At 36.0% G+C, this 15,865-nt stretch overlaps 1 protein-coding gene across 2 annotated transcripts in view; it reads left to right on the top strand.

The window, feature by feature from the left end:
• col27a1b (collagen, type XXVII, alpha 1b) overlaps positions 1–15,865 on the top strand; it is a 125,914-nt gene that overhangs the window by 21,054 nt on the left and 88,995 nt on the right. For both annotated transcript variants that reach the window (XM_048189307.1, XM_048189308.1), the window contains exons 4-6: positions 893–946; positions 11,754–11,807; positions 15,774–15,827. In XM_048189307.1, the coding sequence (XP_048045264.1) occupies positions 893–946; positions 11,754–11,807; positions 15,774–15,827 (162 nt within the window). The remainder of the gene's footprint in view (positions 1–892; positions 947–11,753; positions 11,808–15,773; positions 15,828–15,865) is intronic.

The following is a 15,865-nucleotide window of genomic DNA, read 5'->3' as shown; positions in this document are numbered from 1 at the left end:
TGCACAAAAACTAGGCTAAAGTTGCTGCTAGCTATCCTAATTCCCTAAGCATCTAAGGCAGAATGGAAATAATCAATAACGTTACCAACACAACCCAGCTGAAAAACATAGACATTATTATAAACATTATTAGTCTTACTCTTAATGTATACCTTTTGTATTTTCATAGAAGTATGTGATGCGAAGGTAAGACAAAACAACTGATACTCTTCTTTGCGGGTAGGCGGAATTGTGAAAAGGATCCACTCTTGCCAGATGCACAAGAATTGCTGGATGTGTTATATCAGACCTGCATGTGCTCTTGTTTTTTTTTTTTTTTTTTTTAAATCTCCTCTACCTAAGTGAAAGGAAAACACAATTCTATGAACACTGACCTCTTAAATGCAAGCTCAGTTGATTCATGTGTGTAATTGATTTAAAGCTAGATGATGCGCAAAATTATCAAGGTCACCAATGACTAAAACCAGTCATTTGCCAGAAAAACAAGCCAAAAGGTGCAGCAGTATGGACAGTTTATTAAAAACAACAGCAGTCCAATTTTGATTTATTTAAAAAAAAAAAAAAAAAAAAAAACTTCAGCTTTGCTAAAGAGTTTTTTAAAAAGTATCCTGTCTCTCCAATGTCCGTTTTCAACTTGTAACATTTTAAAATAATCTTCTTCAGCAATTTTTTTCTTCTCTCTTCAATTTACTTATTTTTTTTAAACCAGCCACTAAAACTATATATTTGCGAGTTTAAGTGTCTAACTCTCAAAGTATCTTAAAACATTGACTTGATTTCACTGCCTCCATCCAATAGGGGGATTATTGCCTTGTTTGTTCATTCAATGTCAGCAGGTAGATATTTAACACTAAATGACCCTTTTTGTCATGATTTCCCTCCCTTCTTTCAGGGACCTCCAGGACCTCCTGGCAAGCCAGGATTACCAGGAAAGAGAGGGCCCAGGGTAAGCCTGTTAAAATCCTTTACTTATTTTCTTATGTCTCTGTTGCCTAGCCCTGGCTTAGGAGATTTCTATGTTTGTACTTCATCCAAGTCAACCTAATATTTCTCTGCATGTTACATTAATGGATTTTGCCAAAGCTGCATTAAAAGGTGATGAAATTGGCATTTTGCGTTACTCACACTGGCAGTTTCGCCATCGACCACACTACCATGCTCCAGTTTCAGACGCACTCATATTATTACTCCATCTAGGACACTGGAACAACATGTTCTTTTTGTCAGGTGTTCTAGAAGGGGTAACAACATTGTAAAGTAAATTAGTAGTTTTAAAATGCATCTGTTGTAAATATTGCAAACATATTATGCCTAACTATGTCATTCATTATTGGAGAGTGGAGGGGTCTTTGAACTGAGGTGCATTCTTTTTTTTATGGTGTAAGAAGGCCAGTTCCTATTAAACACTAATTACCCATATGTTTGTATAAAAAAGTTGAACTCAAAGTTGAGTTCAACTTTGCATTTCAGATGGCCTGCACTTAAAAATTGATTTTTGCTGCTTGTTCAATTTCCATGTAAAATCTGGTTTGTGCAATTTTTGAATTGTAAATTGTTTACAAGACTATACAAGACTTATGTTGTTGTTAAGGTTTAATTTTATTTTGTGAAAATGTTTTCCTCAATTTATTTAGTCTCAAAGTCTCTATTTGTTACAAAACTGATAGTTTGTCATTAGGATGAGTAAGTACCTTGTATAAATGACTTTTTGCTCAGTAAGATTGTAATCGAGAGTGGAAGAAATAGTGAGACAATGAGATATCAGTTAGTCAGTGATTCAAAGAGACTTCCCTTGGTGGAAGTCTAGATGTTTTGTGTGTGGGATACCTGCCCTGGCCTATGAGACTGCCCTTTAGAGAGGCCCCTGAGGGCTGGACTGTGGGAACCCAATCTGTTGAGCTAAAGAAAGGGTTCTTTGTAGCAGTCTTATTAAAGGCATTTAAAGCCTCACTGGTGCTCACCGGCTCTTAAGCTCTCCAGAGTGGCTGGTCAAGAGTATTGGGATCCCACAGCCTTAGTCAATGCATAAGTTACTAAGAATATTTCATGTAACTCCTGACATTAAAAAAAAAAAAGAAAATGAATTCATAAAATTTCATATGCAAGATACAATTCGTTACATGGGAAAAAACATTCAGCGTTGGTTACAGAAGTGCAAGCTAAAATTCACTGCATTTAGACCTTCAAAGCTTAAACTGGTCATGAACATATCAGAGCAAACTGGGCATTGTGAAGCGATGGGCTACAATAGATGCTTCAGTACCATACAGCACCATCATGCACCAGTTTATAATATTTACTTTCATGTGTCTAGTGTAAGCAGTCTCAAAAAGTTGTGGTGCGTCATATAAAAATATCCGACCGGTGACATGGGTTAGATGGGCTTATTGTAAGCGAGACGCTCGCATTCGCTCTACATAGTGTTTGCCTCTGTTGCTTATTCATAACACATAGCAACACAGCTAAATGTATTCTTATGTTGGACCTTTTATTGAAAGTACCTTTTGAGACATAACTTGACAAGCACCTGTATGATTTTTGAGATTTTTGAGTCGGGGCAGGAGAAGATGGTCAGTGAGGATATCTATGTTTAAATATTTACTATTATCCACCTTATATTTTAACATGGAAGTAAGGCGTTTTCTGTGAATGTGCGAGACTTCCGATTCATTGGCCGCTATAGGTAAATAACGAAAAGAATATCAAAGTGCAGTAAACTGTAAAACTGTTTTCTCCAGTGTGTTTATAGTTAAGACAATACATAAAACAAATGGTAAGAAATACCAGTTTGCAATATCAAGCAGCATAACGAGCTGTTTTGTACAGCTAAAAATAACTGGAAGCGAATGACACCGGAAGCCAGACACATTAAACTTACAAATGGCCGCACCCACTCTTAACTGAAAAATAAGGCAGATAATCCAATCAAATCAAGGTCTTGTGTTCTGTCATTTGTTGCTGTATGGTTAAATCCAAGGAAAATGCGTTATGGATCTAAATATAAATGTAAAAGTAATGCAAAGGTACTAACTTAATGCCCATATAGCCTGGAACACACCAAGCCGATGCTGATGAACTAGTGGCGCCGAAAGCAGACTGCGAGGTTGGCTCACGTCGGCAGCATCTGGGTCCAAAGTTGCCCTGACACACCAAACCGACGCTTGACACTAGGGCTACAACAGCTATTTGATAAAATCGATAATAATCGATAATGAAAATCATCGACAACGATTCTCATTATCGATTAGTTGGCTCCGCCCACCATGCACAGAAGACTTCCCCCAGTTGCATCAAATTACAGCACTGAATAATGCATTTCTATGGACCAAAATGCATCTAAAAATAGTGGAGGAAACAGTGAGCTGCTGTGGGAAAGGTATGAGATCAAAGCTGATCAAAACATGAGAATTATTTATTTTAGCTATTGCATAATGCATTAGCAAAACGTTCATTCTAGGGCTATATCCTTATCTGTAAATGTTATAAATTCACGCGAGCATTTACATTTTGCATAAAGGCTCGTCCTGACAGTCTGCGTTAAACTTCAAACTTTACTGAATGAGCACCGGCGCGCGCACCCACATCAGAGAGACGCAGTGCGGGAGAGAGGGAGACTATTAATATTCAGTGCAAAAATATTCATTTTGCTGAAATATCTGTTTAAAGTTAAATTTAGATTTAAAAGTCAACATGTCATTCAAGTATTTTATGATAGTAGTAACTATAAAGGGATAACAACATGTAATTGAATATAAATATAAGACGTTTCTTATAGCCTCTTTACAGGATAAAGAAATGACAGTAAAAGGTGATTGTGTCCAGAGTGGATGTGTGTGTTCCTGCAGAACATTTATCTTGCCTGTTGGTTAACACTGAGTTTGTGTTTTTCTTTATCTTTATTACTATCTTCATTTTTAATGTAGAGTAGAGATTTAAACTATAGGCTATTCACTATATACAGTGCTAAAGTTATTAGACATCTGATACCCAATGTATGGTTTGTGCCACAGGTCAGGGCAGCATAAACTGTAATAAATCAGTATTGGTGATTACTAAAGTCATTGTTCATGTTTCTGTAATGATTAATCCACCAGTATGTGTAAGCTCTTTAGTTACAGCAGTATTTCTAAAGCTTGTTGTTATCCATGAATTTTTGATTTTACTGTTTTACAAGAAAGTCAGGAAAAAGTCAAACACTTCATAGTTGTTGTTGTTGTTGTTTTTTTCAGATGCCCAGTTACAGTCAATACAAACAGAGACTGTTAAGTTTTTTTGGATATTATGTGTGAATATTATTTAGAAACTATTTAGTTGTTTCAGTTTGTTATTTTCCTAATAAATGGCAATACCATTTTTTGTTTCAAACAAGTTTTTTATAGATTCCTAAAATATTTGTGTTCTCTCTTTATTATGACAGGTAGTGTAATAATTGACTGTATGTTTTCGTAGCATTCAGTTGGCACATTTATTTGAAGTACATTGGGCAGGATGTGCAATATTGTGTTTCTTTGTCAATAAAATAAAAATAAAATTAGGATTTTTATCCAATTAATCGATTAATCGAAAAGGAAGTCAGTCAACTAATCGATTATCAAAATAATTGTTAGTTGCAGCCCTACTTGACACCCAGCGGCCAAGTAGCACGTCCGTTCTGCGCCTGCGTAAGAAGAAATGCCTTTCCGTACCAGCAGGTGGCAGTAGCTGAACAGCCAATCAGAATGATCAGATTGCCCGACAGACTGTCGAGCTCCGTTGCTGATTCAACATGTCAAATCGGCCGAAAAAAAGCCAACGAGGACGGCGGTGCGGAACACACTGAGAAAACTTGGTCAGCCGACGAACAAAAGCTGCCCGACGGCCGATCGTCGGCTTGGTGTGTTCCAGGCTTAAAAAGCAACAATGTAACAGAACTAGTTGATTTTTATAATAATATAACTTTCAAAGTAAAGTTCCCCAACACTGCACTAGAATTGTTGAATGGTGAAGAACATTGGCAGGCTGCAAAAATGATAAATTTGAGGGTTAGAGGTCATGAAGAAAGCATGTTAGTGAACTTGCCCATACTTTCACATCTTTAACTCATTATAATAGCATTATAATAGCAAATTAAACAGTCCTCTAAGAAAAGAAAAATCATCAAGCATTTTGCTTCACAGTTTCTTCTACCATTTGAAATTGTTCTATTTTAGCTTTTCTTTAAAACTTAGTCAGGCTAGTTTATTTAGTCTGGTGCCTTGTCACTTCCCTGTTGTCACTTGCACATTTTGGATAATAATTATTTTTGAAGAAAAAAGCAATTGTGAACAATTTCCATACTTCTTTAGTGACAATACCAAGTATGGTAGTGTTTATGTAGTAATTCATCCCTCAGGTCTCTCTCAACTGCACAGAACTGTAAACCATTCCCTTCTGTGTCACCATGTGCTGGGTCATGTGGTCTGTCAGGGTTGTCTGGTGTGAATCAATGCCTCATAGATGACACACATGAGTGTTGGACATACTGTATCAACACAGTAAAATTCTGTAACATACAGTTTGTCTCTGTCCTTGGCACTGCACATGCTGTCTTAGATCCAATTCTTTACAATGCCAACACTAAAAAGTTCACTTTAAATATAGTTTAACTTGGTCAAGAGGCCAGATCAGACAAAGATATTCCCTCAAGTGCACTGGTAAACATTAGCAGGGGGCTTCTTTGAGCCAGGTCAGGGAGCTCCGCCATAAGTCAGCCATTCTCAAATATATGAGGCGGAAAGTGACAACCACCACGCGCGTCTGCCCACACGGGTGCCTGTTGGAGAACTGAAAGTGAGCAGGAGAGATTAACCAATATGTAACTTGATAGGCTTTCTTGATACTCCTCTCTCAATCTCCTCTGATCACTAACCACGGCCACATGTGCAGAACCTGACCAAACATAAAAAACGAGGTGGAAATCTGTACATGAGCTTCTTGTAAGTATCTCCATATGGCCAGTTTGTGTGTACTCAGCAGGAAGGGCAATGAATAAGAGCCCCACTCATGGCTAACCCCAGGTGGATCATATATAAATAATAGTGTCGCTTTGACAAGTAGACTTAGCATTGCTTCTTGGCTCTCGCTAAGTCTTTGAATCTCACCATTGCATGTTATTTGCTCTACAGTATTATTTCTCTGACGGTTGTCAGCTATCACTAAAAAATATTTAGGCCTAAATTTAAGATTTATGAATTTGAATTGTATATACTGTATAAATTCCATCCATTTGGACTACACAGTTTTAACATTTAAAAGTTAAAAGTAAGATTTAAAAGTACAAACGAACTGAATGTGTTTAAACTACACACTAACCAGGTTTATTTATTTATCATCAGTGAATCCCATTTATTTCCATCTTAAACATTTTAACTAACTGAATATTGCTTGTTACACTGCTAGCCATATTTTATCCATGATCATACTTTTTACTGAATACATTTAAAGGGGGGGTATCACACACAGTTTCTGCCAATCTCATGTTACTCTTGAGTACCTATAGAGTAGTAGTGCATCCTTCATATCTCCAAAAAGTCTTTAGTTTTATCATATTTATAAAAGATACATACGCTGTACCGAGTCTTTCCGAAAACAGTCGAGCGCCTGGAGGCGTGCCGTGTGAGCGGAGTTAAAGAGTGACGAGCACGCGCAGCTTTTGCGTAGCAATCATCTGCAAGCTATCAATGGTCAGCTAAAGAAATGTATTTGAACACACACAATACACCATCGCATTATCCCTGGATAACTTTTGAATCACTATAATGAATATAGTGGATAGTGAATGATAATGAATTTATGAATTCACTATGTTCATGTTGTTTACATTATACGCACTTAGGCGCCTATTGCCAACAAAACAGACATTTGAAGCAGTTTTACTCACCACCTGCGGTTCCGAATCATAACCGGGATCATTACCGCTGTGACCGCTCCATCTTTCAGTTTCAAATGATCTGTAAATCCAGCGTAAAACTGGGCCTTGTTTATGAAACCATAAGCGCCGATCCTGAGGGCTCGAGCAGCCACAGAAAAACACAAGATATTCTCCATTCATTTTAACCAATAAAAAAGTGATTGGAACTATCAGTTTCTATGGTTATTTTAATAACAAATATTGAGAGCGTAGTGCGTAATGCGTGAGCACAAATCTCTCAGCTCCACTTAACGCTGGGTTCTTTGGGAAGCAAGGTTATCTTTCCCTCACAACCAAAAACACTTCTTTGGTGACAATGTTGATTTCGTGAAGTCCTGTGACCTATGCAGCGCTGCCGACGACTTCCGTAAAGCTGAACGCGCGTTGATGGGCGTACTCTTGCTCTCTCACTCTGGTCAACGTGTGCACGCGCACTCTTCTGGGAGAAGTGCCCAAAAAGGAATTCCAACCTATGATATCACACAGGCCCATACTCGAAAAGAAGACTGCGAAGTTTATGAGGATTTGGAAGAGTAGTTTTGGCACAGAAATACTCCGTCATACGTCCAACTCTGTTTTGAAACTTTGGCCATGTTTAGTATGGGAATCCAACTCTTTAACAGTGTAAATAAGTCAGAATACATGAAATAGCATTATACCCCCCAATTGATTTCACAATGAACAGATTTATGCTGCTTTTTAAAACGTGATTAACGTGAAAACATAATTATTTAAATAAAATCAAATAGATATAATCATTTTGCACGTTATGAAACACAGAGGTGAATGATTGCAGTGTTTCAGTGCAAAAAGAACGACTTGCAATCCATTTAAGTAGCTGCTAAATGTGCTTAAATAGAGCTAAGAGAGATATTTGTGTACAATGTCTAGTAATCTTGGCAGCAGTAATTTATTAAATGATGATTACATGATAGAGAAAAGTAGTTAAGTAATCTGTATATATATATATATATATATATATATATATATATATATATATACAAACATGAAATGTAGTCAAGCATACTTTCTGCATTTTAAAGAGCTGATTGAGGTGTCTAGATCACATTGATAGAGTGATGCTGTACAGTCTCACTAACATATAACAGATTTGTAGTCTGCTGCATCCTCCACAACACCCTTAAGATAGGGAATTGGATCATGAAAATTACATTCAGCACATATTTTGTGCTTATTTACCTGATTTGCTTTTGCCTTTAGTGAATCATGTGCTAAAAGTAAAAGTTAAAGTAATAATCTTAATATATATATATATATATATATATATATATATATATATATATATATATATATATTTTTGTTTTCAGGATTCTTTGATAAATAGAAAGTTCAAAAGAACAGCATTTATTTGAAATATCATCTTTTATAACATTATAAATGTCTTTACTGCCACTTTTGATTGATTTAATGCATCCTTGCTGAATAAAAGTATTAATTTCTTTTCATAAAAATACAAATTCTTACTGACCCCAAACGTTTGAACGGTAGTGTATAATGTTACAAAAGCTTTCTATTTCAGATAAATGCTGTTCTTTTGAACTTTCTATTTATCAAGGAATCCGGAAACTGTTTTCAACATTAATAATAATCATAAATGTTTCTTGAGTAGCAAAACATCACATTAGAATGATTTCTGAAGGATCATGTGACACTGAAGACTGGATTAATGATTCAGCTTTGCATCACAGAAATAAATTACTTTATAAAATATATATAAATAGAAAACGTTTATTTTAAATTGTAATAATATTTCACATTATTACTGTTTTTACTGTATTTTTAATTAAATAAATGCAACCTTGGTGAGCAGAAGAAACTTCTTTTTAAAACATTAAAAATCTTACCCATCCCAAACTTATGAGCACTGTTTAGGCTATGTAGCCACAATATAATAGCATGTTGTTATTAAGATAGATATTTAAATTATTATTATTATTATTATTATTATTACCATAATTAGATATTTTTACAACAAACACAGAAGAGACTAGCATTATTTCTGGCATCTGTAGCCCAAATATCATTATCATAATCAATATCAATATCATATCATTATTTTGCTTTGTATAATAATAACGTAGGCTATCATATTAAAAAAGAAGGAAAAGAGAAAACTCTTTACATGTGTTTGCGCTCATAACCGCTAAACATCTGAACACAAACAATGATCAAATGCACATTGACGGATCTTCTTCCGTCTGTTCTCCAAAATCTAATCAAATGTATTTTTTTTTTGCAGGCGCGTTTAAACTGGTTAACAGTGTCTATGCAAAGGCGTTCATTTTCAAGACGAACAAGTCGCTGGCGCCGCCACTGCACAATATCCACAAATTACCCCGGGAAGGCGGGTGTTCATTTCATACTCTCTGAACAATGGTAGCTTATTTAATGTATAAATTAAGATATATGTCCAAAGCAACGGTAAAGAAATGCTACATACTTTTGTTATCGTGGCGAAATAGGCTACTCTGTTTGGTTGTAAAATCTAGGCTATTGGCTGTATGAATTGAAATCAAATAAAATCGATACCTGTTCACAGACAGCAAATGCACTTCAACTAATAAAGATCTTCAACGCTGGCGAACAATAGGATGCATTTGCAGATTTGCTTTTAATTGACTGTAGGTCCACTGCTACTTCATCCAACGCTCCGGGTGAGAAACCGCTTCAGATGATTCAGTGCGTGCAGGAACTGAACAAATCATTCAAACTGATTCGTGAACCAATTTAGACAGTTTTGCCAACTTGTTTGATCAATTCTTGGAACAGAATCGATTCAAAAGAGTGATTAATTTGTGGATGGGGCATCGTTCATGAAAAAAGAGACAGCGCGCTTGGAATAAACTATGCATTTCTTAACATGTACAGTATTGCATTAAAGTAAAGTAACGAGAGAAACGTCGCCAAACGTAGCGAAGTAAAAGTACAGATTTTTCATTAGAAATGTACTCAAGTTAAAGTAAAAGTACCCACATTTAAATCTACTCTAAAAAGTACAAATTTTCCAAAAAGTAAATGTAAGAAAGTAAATGTACTTCGTTACTACCCACCTCTGGCTAAAACAATGCAGAAAGCATGAGCAAATAAACGATAACATCAGCAGGCACAAATCATTTTCCCCACAGTGTTTTTTTTTTTTTCTATCAGTGTGGCCTTTAGTTTCAGTTAGCACATCTTATCCTCCAAAGTGACAGGCATTTGTATTGCGGCTTTTGCAGTTTGTTGTTTAAGATCATTTCCATTTTGTCTGCTTTGCAAGCAGAGCATATAAATCAGTGTCTAGGGAGCTTTTTTGCACTCTTTCTCTACTCAAGCCCCCTGGTCGCTGCTGGAAAAGTCAGCTAATGAAGAAAATCATGTCCATATGTTATATGCCAAAAGCATATGCTAGAAGTACACTTTCTTGTTAAGTGGAGGGCAATTTTCCGAATGCATGCCTTGGGCAAACTGTGCTACTTACGTACAGTACTTATCATGAGGGCCAGAATAATAAAAAATGTATGAGATATTTAAACATTTTGTAACTTAGAAACATTCCGTAACTTAGACTAGGCTGCTTCCCTCAGATTCCGACAGTGTTGGTGACTTTAAGGGACTAAAGTAAATGTCCTGATTCTTGTTTAAAAACCTTTTTTTCCCCCAGTGTTTGAGCTGAAGGTGGAGGGCTAAGAGAGGTCCTGAACCCCTGTATGGTCTGCTGATTTATTGCCCTGACATAATGTGATTTTTATTTAATTCTTTACAACTTTTAGTCTGAAATGTATAAAGGCACCCAAGTGCACCACACATCGTTTTTTGAGGAATTTACAGAATTGCCACTGCAGATTCATCACTGCTTTGATGTCAAGTTAATATATATATATTTTCATGTACAAAGGTCTAGTTATATTATTTAAGGGGGAAAAAGTATGGTATTATAAAAACAGGTTGTTAGCTAAATTAAATCACCCTTTTTTGTTACTGTACTAAAGTCAAAGTCAATCATTAAAAAAATGTATTACTTAATTTTTAATTAATTTTTATTATTTATATTATTTTTATTTTATTTCAATTAAGTTCTAATTTATTTGTATTGTATTGTACATTTATTTGTACATGATTATATCAGTGAAAAATTGCTAACCTTTATTCATCCACTGGCACTGAGATGCAATTTTCATTCATCCTTCTAATTGAACACAGGGAGTTTTGGGGAAGACACAATTTGAGAAAAAGAGGGGAAAAAAACTTTAAGGCTTCCAAAATAAATGTCTGACAATACAATTTCCACTAAGGAAAAAAATGTTTAAAGGCAGATGAGATGTGACAGATGTTTTCTTTAATAGGCAGTTGTCTTTGATTTAATTAGCTTAAGTCGCTTACATCAGAGAGGGTCAAATTATCATTTTACAATGTGATTTAAATCATGTTGCAATTCATAACTGGGGAGTTACTTTTACCTGCCAAAGTCAATTTCAACTCACACTGACAATTTATAAGTGTTAATTTGAGACCCTGATAACAGCAATTGAACTGACAGAAGTGATGGTCAAGTGCATATAAAACAGTCCACTACATGAGTATTTATTTCACTCACTTTTTTTTCTCTCTCTCTCTCTCTCTCTCTCTCTCTCTGTATATTTAGTTCTCTTTTATGCCCCTCTCCTTTTGATTCTAGTCTTTTTACTGGCCATTTCTTTTGGCAAAAGGAAAAACAATAATGTGGGTCAAGGCCTGTGACCCAGCCTAAGTTTCCTGCAGTGATTGCACAGTAACTATAGTGAAGACAGCACACAAATACAAGTGAACATGTGTTGTTTTGTAGGGTCCCCCTGGTCCATATGGAAACCCAGGCCGTCCAGGGACCCCCGGGCCCAAGGTATGTACCACTAAATACAGTACTGTGATGTTTTTGTGGATGTGATCATCTTAGACTTGTGTGTTTGGAACTATGGGATCATTTCCTTGTTTAATTTAATTTTTTTTGTTTTTTTTTTTGTTTTTTTTTTACAAAAGCAACATGTGATGAAATTGATCAGTTTGTTTGGACATACCATAAAAAGCTTTCCTCATAAAATTCAAGTCTTTTAACTTTTTAGTGAATCCCACAAACTTAAAGAGGATCATTAAACATATACAGGGGTTGGACAATGAAACTGAAACACCTGGTTTTAGGCCACAATTCAATTAAATTCATTTTCACTTTATAGTTGGAATTTCTTCCAAAAATGGTCTCACATCCCACAGCGTTTACTGTCTCACATAAATTCACATCAATATACATCCATATCAAATAATAAGACACTACAATAGACAAAAAAAACTATGTATATATATGTGTGTGTATATATGTATATATAAACACAGTGGCATGAAAAAGTATGTGAACCCCTTGCAGAATCTGTGAAAATGAGAATTATTTTAATAAAATAAGAGGGATAATAAAAAAATGCATGTTATTTTTTGTTTAGTACTGTCCTGAGTAAGATATTTTACATAAAAGATGTTTGCATTTAGTTCACAAGACAAAACAATAGCTGAATTTATTAAAATAACCCCATTCATAAGTATGTGAACCATTGATTCTCAATACTCTGTGTGGTTACCTGATGATCCACGACTGTTTTTTTGTTTTGTGATGGTTGTTCATGAGTCTCTTGTTTGTCCTGAGCAGTTAAACTGAGCTCTGTTCTTCAGAAAAATCCTCCAGCTCCTGCAGATTCTTCAGTTTTCAAGCATCTTCTGCATATTTGAACCCTTTCCAGCAGTGACTGTAGGATTTTGAGATCTGTGTTTTCATACTGAGGACAACTGAGAGACTCAAACTCAACTATTAAAAAAGGTTCAAACATTCACTGATGCTCCAGAAGGAAACACGATGCATTAAGAGTCGGGGTGTGAAAACTTTTGAACAGGATGAAGATGTCACAATTTTTCTTATTTTGTTTAAATATCATTGTTTTTCATTTAGTACTGCCCTTCGGAACCAACAGAAGATACTTGCATGTTTCCCGGCAGAAAAATTAAGTACAATTTACCTTCATATTTGAATTCAAAAGTTTTCACCCCTCGGCTCTTAATGCATCGTGTTTCCTTCTGGAGCATCAGTGAACAAAAAATAACATGCATTTTTTATTATCCCTCTTATTTTATTAAAATAATTCTCATTTTCACAGATTCTGCAAGGTGTTCACATACTTTTTCATGCCACTGTATATATATATATATATATATATATATATATATATATATATATAATATATTAGTATGTGGCCAGAGGGATCTTGAGCTATTCCTCTTCCAGAACAGTGCCAGGTCATTACTTGATGCTGGTGGAAGAAAACGTTTTCTGGATTGCACCCCCAAAATACCCCAAAGTGTAAATATCTAGATGTGGTTACTGTGTAGGCCATGGGAGATGTTCAAATTCACTTTCATGTTCATCAAACCATTCTGTCACAAGTCTTGCTGTGTGTAGTGCATTATCATGCTGATACACGCAGCCCCTTCAGTGTATTGTGTTTGAACCATTAGGTGCACATGGTCCTCCAGAATGGTTTGGTATTCCTTGGTAGTGATGCGCCCATCAAGCACAGTATAAAATGACATGATATTGCAGCCCAAACCATCACTGATCTACCCCCGTGCTTCACTCTGGACACGCAACAGTCCGGGTGTTAAGCCTCTTATTGGGGATTCTCCACACCGTAACTCCCACAGATGTGGAAAAAAAAGTGAAGGTGGACTCACCAGAAAACAATACATTTTTCACATTGTCCACAGCCCAAGGTCTGCACTGTTGACAATGAAACCAACATTTGGCATTGGCATAAGTGACCAAAGGTTTGGCTATAGCAGCCTGACCATGAATATTGACTCTGTGGCGCTCCCAACAAACAGTTTTGGTGGAAACAGGAGACAGGTGCGCATTTAATTCTCTAGTGATTTGGGCAGCTGTGGTTTTATGTTTTTGGATACAATCCGGTATAGTACCTGGACATCCGTTTCAGACAGCTTCCTCTTGCGTACTCCTGTTGGATGTGGTTCGTCCTACGTGGTTGGTATGAATGCCAACATTACCCTTGATACCATAGCTCTCAATACACCACAAAGATTTGCTTTCCTGGTCATAGATGCGCTAGCGAGACTCACACTAATAATTTGTCCTCTTTTGAACTCTGATATGTCCCCTGTTATGTTGTGTGGATTGTAATATTTTATGTACAGCTGTGCTTAGCTATTGCTCTGCTAATCCAACCTTCACACTCTGCTCTTACTGATGGAATGTAAAATCAGTGAAGACTGACCACCAGGCCATACATATATAGGCATATATATATATATATATATATATATATATATATATATATATATATATATATATATATAGTTTCATTGTCCAACCCCTGTACATGAGCTTTGATCTGCTCAGTGGCTTCTATTTGTTAGCCATATGTGCGTTATGTAGCACTTGAATTAGTGATTGTGTTTTATTACAACAGTGATCTCACAAGGTAGTTTATGTATTATTTTATAATACCTAAAAAGATGACAGCAATAAAACATACTACAACAGTACTACAATAAAAATGTGGCTACTTTGAGACCTAAGAGAAAACCAGTAACTCTTCCATTTACGTTTAGCTGTTGTAAATTAAAAGAGAAACAATAAAAGCATGAGTAGCTGAATTCTAATGAACGCTGGCAAGAAATTCAGGATGATGTATGAGTTTGACGACATTATTGGACCTGTTTATTTCCATTCATGTTTTTCACAGTTGTGCATTTTACCACATCTGGCTGCTTCTTCTTTCTTGGCCATATGAAGGCGGGCCCAAGTTAAGATTTCCCTCTTTTATTATTACTGCCAAATGGGACAAAAATGAGACAAAAAGGACAGAATGAGACCCACAGAATTAACACTAGTTGCAGTATGTTTGTTGTGGGATTCTAAGCAGGCTTTTCTCTCAGAAATAGCAGTAAATTTATCATTCATTGAGCAGTAATTCATCAAATGATGAATAAGAGTGTGATTACTGGCATATATCCAGACACATGGTGTAGACAAGCACATGTTTGTCTTTTAAGAGCCGAGGTGTCTGAATCACGGTGTTGGAATGATGCTGTACTGTCTCCTGAGTCTTCCACAACCAAACTCAAAACTGCCCCGCAAGATTATGCCATGCAAATTGCATTCAGCACAGATTTCATGGGCATGTTTGCACCATACTTGATTTGCATTGTTACTTTTGTGAAACTGATGCAAAAACAATGACGGATGCATTATCAAAAAAAAAAAAAAAAAAAAAAAAACAACAACAGCTTTGCATTCATTGCAAAATTTTTCTACTTAGATTAATTGGAGAAAAAAATATATTAATAGATGTTTTTAAAACAACCATGAAGCATGGCTTCATCCCATTGCCTGAAAAGGCAGAAGAATGTGGTGTGTGAACCCCAGTGTCATTGCAGAGACTTACTGTAAACTTATTCTTCAAGCGTACATGGGTCACTCTCTTGTGTAAACAACACTCCTTTCCTTAGCAAGCCTTCATTACTCTTATCCATGTAGACTATATAGAAAAATCCAGAGAGGAATCCTGTTACAGTCTTCTGTTTGGAATTAATTTGAGAGCAGGGGTCACAACAACTCCCCAGCAACCGCCTCATTTCCTGTGTGATGTATACATTATTCACAATAGGCAAAACAAGGGTGAGTGGTATGTCACTGTAGGTAGTTTGAAAAGTCTTTTAATTTAAAAGCCTTTTAAAATAACATACTCTGTTTGGATCCCACATACATATTCTGTGTGAGTATTAGTTGTTTGTCCTCTGTGTGTTACAGGGGAAAAAGGGAGACCCTGGAATCTCACCTGGCAGAGCACCAAATGGAATAAAGGTATGTGTTACCATATCCCCCATTGTTCATTGTATTCA

This window comes from Megalobrama amblycephala, linkage group LG4, assembly GCF_018812025.1.
Source record: "Megalobrama amblycephala isolate DHTTF-2021 linkage group LG4, ASM1881202v1, whole genome shotgun sequence".
Classification (NCBI taxonomy): Eukaryota; Metazoa; Chordata; class Actinopteri; order Cypriniformes; family Xenocyprididae; genus Megalobrama; species Megalobrama amblycephala.
Note: the sequence above shows the minus strand (reverse complement) of the source record. Positions and strands in the feature narration are given on the sequence as shown.